Here is a 7,576-nt window from a genome sequence, read left to right on the forward strand (position 1 = left end):
TGGCCAGGCCCTGTCGGCACGGCGGAGCCCGAGTGGGTCTCCTCACGCAGGCGGGTGACTGCAGCTCCAGAGAGGAGGGAGCAAGTCTTTTCTGAACATCATTTACATATTTATTTATTTTCTTTCTGCGGTAACTCAGTCTTGCAGCAACACACAGGCTGGCCTCAGGCTGTGAGGGGTAGGCTGGCAACAGAGCTGAAATCAAGCACAGGAATCAAAAATAGCACATACCTGCCTGCGAAATGCAGCAGGATCAAGTTACAGGCGCTGGCAGTTGTCCAAAGAATGCTGTTACAGAAGTGCTGCGGCACAGCTGGGATGATAATGAAAAATAGCAGCCCAGAATAATGAAGTGAGTTTAAAAAAATTGACCTTGTTTCTGTGAAAGGAGAATAGAAAAGTGGGAAACCAGAGCTACTGCAAAATGCTGCGTGGGGGAAAAAATGTCCAAACATGTACCAGTACTGAATCAAAAACTTTGCTGTCTGTGGTGGAAGCAAGGGGAATACTCTAGGGAACCCTTTTGTCACCTCAGCAGGTTTTGGCATCAGGCCCGTAGCAGTACAGGGCTGGAAATCAGCTAGATTTTTGAACAGGCATCACATTTCTAAAGGCATATGGTACTTTCTTATTATGCTTTTACAGCCTAATGCTGTAACTTTGGTTGAGTTACAATTATTTGTTTCTATCCTGCCTTACTAAGCAAAAGTAAGAAAGACTTTGCTTGCTGTATGGTTGGTTTCAGCTCCCTCCAGATGTATAGCAACAGTAAACATTGATTTCCTGTAAACTGCCATCTATATTCTTCTGCTGTTCAGGAGAAAGTGCTAACAGTCTGCTTTTCCCCAGAAATAGCCAGTGGTTGTAGCATAGCCTTTTCCTTCTCGCTAGAGATTCTCAAAAAATTGCAAAACTGATCAGAAATCCACTTGTTGGAACTTTTTTCCCCCTGTCTTTTCCACAGTTACTAAAGACATGCTTTTCTTTTTTAGGCTTAAATACAAAGTGAATAAGAATGTCAATAGTCACAGTCCAGCTTGGTCAGTGTGGTAATCAGATTGGTCATGAGGTGTTTAATGCTATCTGCAGTGACATCCATGGCACACATGGGTTGTGTTCCAAGAAGGAGAATGAATCCTACCATGATGCTTGCAAAGAACGTTTTTTCTGCGAGGAGGAATCTGAAGGTACAGCATTTAAGGGTTTGTTTCCCACAGAGGGTCTGGTTTCCAGCCTAATACAGATAAGAGTACAGAAATAATAAAAGTCTTTTACCTGCAGTTGAAGAATGAGTTTTACCTTCGGTCTTAAAGAATTATCACAACCCTCTGCCTTCACGACGCTGCTAACAACCATAGAAGCACAATCAGTGCGGTAAAGTGTCCAAGACCACAGAGCAAGTCTGCCAGTAACACAGTTGGAAACTGAGCGTATATGCATACATAATCTTTCCTTCCAAGCAGCTGCATTTTCTACTGTAGATGGATCATACCATGGAGTAGGACCCAGAATATCTGAATTTGGTGTTATCAAATGCGTTAAGTGTTTTTTTTCCTGAAAGATCTATGGTGTCTAGAGTTCAGATTTGTCTTTGGAACAGTAGACGGTTCACCAGAAATCCAGGGCATTGCCAAGTCCTCCTTTCTGTACGTGCCTGTACTGTCCCATTAACAGTTCAGCTTACGTGGGTGGGAGGAATACCATTTGGGCCGTGGTGCAAGTCCATCCATCTTACGTAAACGAGTTCTAATATTGGCACATTATTCTTAGTTTTGTTTTTCTTCCTATCCAGTACCTGTTGCCCGGGCTGTGCTTGTTGACATGGAACCTAAAGTAATCAGCCAAACCTTATCGCTGGCTGCCAGGTCTGGCTACTGGAAATACAATGACCGGTCACACTTCTGTCAGAAGCAAGGGTCTGGGAACAACTGGGCAAATGGGTATGAACAGTTGTTTCAAGCTTCACTAAGGGAACTGTGAAGGCTAATGAGCTGTCTGGACTCTCTAGGAGTGGTACTATTGCAGCTGTGTGAGGTACAGACTATGTAACATTAGCTTGATTTATTTTTAAGTTAAAGTAGCAACACATATAGCAGTGAAATTTCCAAACTGCTTTTTCCAAGGTGAAATTGGTGTTTACAGTGAAAATGTAACATTTTAGAATTGAGTGAATATATTTGATTTAAGCATAGGAAACAATAAGGACAGTTTATAAACAGCTGTTTTGCAAAATAATCATAGAATGGTGTGGTTGGAAGGCACCTTAAAGATCACCTAGTTCCAACCCCCTAGACCAGGTTGCTCAAAGCCCAGTCCAGCCTGGCCTTGAACACTTGTGGACGGGGCATCCACAACTTCTCTGGGCAACAAATGTCACAGCTGAGGATTGTTTAGTGCACATAGAATGGATGACATAATGCGAGGTTACATAAATAATAGTAAGAAAAGTATGCTTTATGAATAGCTTCACCTTTCTGCTTTTATTTTGATATAACCTGCCATGTCTCGCTGTTTTGTCTGTTATTCAATAGTTATTCTGTTCACGGGCCTAGACACAAAGAAGTAATAATGAATCTGGTGCAAAAAGAAGCAGAGAAATGTGATCGACTCGGTGGATTTTTCACAATAATGAGCATGGCTGGTGGTACAGGATCTGGCTTGGGAGCATTTGTGACCCAGTGTTTAAGAGATGCTTTTCCAACCTCATTTATACTGAACCATGTTATCTGGCCCTACAGCACTGGTGAGGTGAATGTCATATTTCCCAGAGATGCTCTACAAGTTTATCATCTCTGTTTACTTTTAAACATAAAATATATGCAACTGAAATAAATTAGAAAAGAGGTGCATTTTACTTTTTAAAAGTTCAACATGACAGAAAGTAACACAGCTAATTAATTGTTCACCTAAAACTTAGTACATGTTGTTTCTTGATAATATAAGTGCTAAAGTATAATGCAGTTTCATGAGAAGCTCCATTAGCTAGCGAGCAATCTCCTGTTACGATAGTATCTCAGCATTATAATCAGTTCCCAGACAGATTTTATTCTAGCATGTTTGTATGAAGTGAGATCGATAACATGATTTTCACAGGTCTTGATCTCTTTCCATGAAAAAGCTCTGCTAGCTCCTGACCTCATTCTGCACTTTGGCAAAGAAAATGAATCACTTCCTAAATCATAAGTGAGGAAATGACAGTAGCCAGAGGATGATAAACTGGAAAGAGATTAAGTTGTTTGACTCTCATTTTGTGTGTGTTTTTTTTTTTGTTTCTTTGTTTCCAGGTCATTGTTCAAAACTACAACTCTGTTTTGACTCTGTCACATCTGTACCAGTCATCAGATGCCCTTCTTGTTCATGAAAATGATGTCATCCACAAGATCTGTGCTCAGCTGATGAATATTAAACAAATCTCCTTCAGGGATGTAAATCAAGTCATTGCACATCAACTGGGGAGTGTTTTCCAGCCCACTTACACAGCAGAAGGTGGCTTACACTATAGCAGAAACCTATTAGGTATCTAACTATAATATAGCTGCCTAATGCATTGTCATACATCTTTCTGTAATCATTCCATGTTGTGAAAATAAGTTCTTCAGTCTCCTTACTCAAGTGTGAGGATATATCTCAAGTCTTAAGACAGGAAAACTGAAGCAAAAGACTAAAATAGAAGTTCAATCCCAATTTTGTAGCAGAGTCAAAAATAGATCCCCCAGCTTCTGGTTTCATTCTTTACCAAAAGAACCCTGTTTCTCCTTTTTCAAGTGACTACCAACACCCTTGTACCTAGTTACACTTCAGAGGAAATTTGTGCAGGAGAGTGATTTTGGACTGAGTTTTACATTTTATGTTAGGTTAGAAGTTTGTATACACAGAAACAAAATGAAAGTTTTGTGTTTCGCTCAGGCAGAAGACAGACTAGCATACCACCTGGTTGCAACAAGCAACAGGCTGATGTTTCTATTTTTAAGGGATTAGAGAAAGTTACCCATATTGCCAAGAGTTTTCCTTGTAAAATTAAACTTTGACATCTGTCTGTCAATCTGTTTAGCAGTGCATAGGGTCTTTGAGATTTTGAGCCAGACTATAAAGTGAGACAAGTCTAAATTGTAAAATAAGAGCTACTAACGGGCTTGTATAGAACTCAGTAGTACAGAGCAAGTTTGCATTACTTGATATGTGTCCATATATTTGTCAAATTAAAACTTTATATATCCTGCTTTGTTTCTTACCTTAAATTGCTAGGTCTTTGTAAAATTCCTTACTGTCTTCTCCTATTTTAGCTAGCCTATGCAATATTTTTGTCAAGCATGAGCAGCTGTTAATTTCTTCTTTCAGGAGAGTTAATGGAGACGTTAGTTCCACATCCTGAATTCAAGATGTTGGGTCTTCGTAACATACCTCAGATGCCTGAAAACTCCCTCGCTTATAGCACATTCAGTTGGCCTGGACTCATCAAACATTTAAGGCAGATGCTCATTGCTAATGCTAAAATGGAGGAAGGTAAAAAGCATTCATTCATCTTCAGTATCCATCGCTCTTTAAGCATTTCTTTTTAGGGATGAAATAAAGCTTATTGTTTTGTGGAGCTCACTGACTAGCTTTGGTCAGTTCAGAAAGGAGTTGCTGCCCTCAGACAAAAAACTACATAGCCAGCTGCTCCTTTAACTATTCACTCAGCTGCCACAGCCGCTCCCAGCTTGCTCCTGGTTTTGCTCCCAGACATCTCAGTTAATTATAACTATTGAAAATACGCAAACCAAACCAACAGTTTTTGGCCGTGCACTAATTTATGTAATTCCTTTGGAAGATTCCTTGGATAGTTAGTTCTGCTATGCTTTTTCTTTTTACACCTTCTACTGATAAAAATCATGCTTAGCTCTCCTATATCATTTACATGGGGAATTCGGTATCGCTTCCAGTTATGCAAAGAATGGGCTGGCAGATTGCTAAGTATAGAAACAAGTATCCATTTTCTCTGGTAAGACTAATGACTACCAGGCAAATACCGCTGGATTAGCAAGTTTTTCTCTGAGAATTGTGTAATTGCTGCTTAACTAACGTCCAGAAGCTACAAACTCTTAATATGATCTCAGCTTGGGGCACAGTGTTAGTTACCATCTGACTCTTCAGCTAGCCTGAATCCACGTTTCTTGAAACGTTAACGGTCTTTTATATATATATTTTTTTTTTTTGCCAAAATCTCATAGGTATTGACTGGCAAGTACGACCGCCGGGTCCAGTCTCTTCCATCCCCTCCAGTCATTCCACAAAGAAGCCGCTGCATTTCAATACTTCCATTGCCAACCTGGTTATCCTGCGAGGAAAAGATATGCACAGTGTAGACTTAGGTAAGAAGGAAAAACACAGTACCTCAGTGATTCTTGTTTCACATCTCACTGTTTTCTTTGCAACTGTATCTGATGAAAATGAAAAAAACGCAAGGCCACATATTTGTCTGCTAAGGTCAATATTTCCTCTAGAAACATTTTATTGTCCAAGGCCACATCTAATTGCTTAGGGCTGTGGTATTTCCAGCCAACTTCTGCGTTTCCTGGAGCACTTCAGGGAAGAAGGAAGAGACTGAAGTCCGTATATATGATAGGATTCTTGGCTATATTGTCTGAAAATATATTTAGCTGCTTCCAGAGAGAGGAGCATAGCTTGCAGATGAAGTACCGATACAAGAGTATGCTTTTAATTAATCTAATGAATCTGTTTAAAACAGTTATATTTTCAACAAGCTGACCACTCTGCAGATGTTTTTTCAAGGCCTGAATTGATCTGCGAAGCATTGATTAGGTCACACAGGACTACTGAGATCAAGATGTAGGAGCTTGTAGCTTTACATTTGTCAAAAGGGCTGTCATTTCTTCTACAGAAAGATTCCGAGATCCCTCATTATATACATCATGGCTAAACCCTCAGGATGCTTTTAATGCGTGGAAAACACCAAGAGCATTTAACAAGTATGAAAAGTCTGCTTCTTTGGTCAGCAATAGCCAAAAAAAAAACCTCTTGACAATGTTGCAGGAAAAGCTTGGAATATGTTTGCTTCCAAGTAAGTGAAAAAGATTATGCTGATACTTCACGAATAACTGCCACTATCTTCAGTAGTAGCAAAATCACTGTAAATACAGCTCGCTTCTACAGCAAAGTAATGGTGCATAAATAAGCATAAAGACTGTTCCCACACTTTAGTGGAAATATTTTTATGCTTGAAACATGGTGGCAGCATGAGGAACACAGAACAGTGCTTATGTTCCGTGGATAAGTGAGACCACATATTCCGGTGCTGTCAGTTTGACTATTTTCTCAGCACTAAAACTCCCCAAATTTAGTGCATTCCAATGTGACCATTCTAAAAGTAACACATAGAAACTCTTTTACTGATCATATAGTTTCTAAATTGGGTACAGACGTGCTGCACAGTCCAGGAAAAAACTTCCTGGCTCAGTTTGGAAGCATTTAGGGGATTTGTGTAGTTACTAAGGCTCCCGTGCTATTAGTTTGATTTTTCATTAGAACTAAGAAATCTAGAAAAGAATTACCTCTTTACTTTGATCATCATGAAGCCATGGTTACTGCCTGTCACAGCAGATGCCTACTAAACATAAGATTCTAGCACAAGAATTCTGCAATTAAAAGCCAAAAGAGGAAAACTGCTGCCACTAGCTGTGCTCCTACTTTTACCACCTGTTACAGAAACCCCAGTGATGAGAAGCAAGCTATCCTGCACAGGTTTAGGCTTTGCATCTCAAATCTATAACTTTTCTCATTTAATAATCACGTCTCCCTCCATTTCCCAGTTAGCCCAATTTTGTTACCTGCAATTTTATTTCCTTAAGCAATGCAGAAAGTTATAAAACCTATTAGTAACAAGTCCTGACTTCTCAATAAGTATGAATTACAAAATTAGTTCAAGAGAGCACAGTAGAAATTAATCAACATGGTTATTGGGTGGAAACCGATCTTGATTTGTTTTACAATAACTATACAATCCGATTTCATGTGTCAGATTCTTCACTGATTTCTACTGTCTTACCCATTTTCCTCCTGTGACTTCATCACGCAGAGCCTATATTCACCAGTACACTAAATTCGGAATTGAAGAGGAAGATTTCCTGGACAGCTTCACAGCTCTGGAACAAGTTATCTCCAGTTACACCATCCTTTGAATTTTTTTTTTTTTTTAAATGGTCTGAAATAGAGCTTTTCTGAAGGAATCCAGCGCTGGAATACCTTCCATCAGCTTCCTGAAGTATATAAATTACTAGACTGTAGCTATTTTTCAGTCTTGTAAGCAATGTGTGTGTGTGTGTGTGTTAGAATAGCAAGTCCTGAATCTGAACTGAATGTATTTATATGGGCAGGTATTATTCATATTTAATATATCTAATAAATAGCTATTTTTCAATACATTTGCTATGTACTGTAGCTAAGTCTTTGAATATCATTTTTGGCACTTGGATATTTTTCATAAAGAACGCCTATACAGAATGATTTTTTTCCAGGCTAAACTCTCAGCACCTAAACTATCATGAACTAATGTGTGATAAAAATTAAATGTGTGCTT

At 39.1% G+C, this 7,576-nt stretch overlaps 1 protein-coding gene across 1 annotated transcript; it reads left to right on the top strand.

Annotated features, from left to right (window-relative positions):
- Window positions 1–1,015: 1,015 nt before the first annotated feature.
- On the top strand, window positions 1,016–7,203 carry TUBD1 (tubulin, delta 1). The gene is given in 9 exon segments (XM_009698136.1): window positions 1,016–1,202; window positions 1,793–1,940; window positions 2,532–2,748; window positions 3,285–3,516; window positions 4,339–4,503; window positions 5,211–5,351; window positions 5,882–6,004; window positions 6,007–6,061; window positions 7,076–7,203. Coding segments are annotated over 9 exon segments (1,371 nt in total). The 3' UTR covers window positions 7,179–7,203.
- Window positions 7,204–7,576: the final 373 nt, after the last annotated feature.

The sequence above is a fragment of the Cariama cristata genome, unplaced genomic scaffold (assembly GCF_000690535.1).
Source record: "Cariama cristata isolate BGI_N322 unplaced genomic scaffold, ASM69053v1 scaffold7974, whole genome shotgun sequence".
Taxonomy (NCBI): Eukaryota; Metazoa; Chordata; class Aves; order Cariamiformes; family Cariamidae; genus Cariama; species Cariama cristata.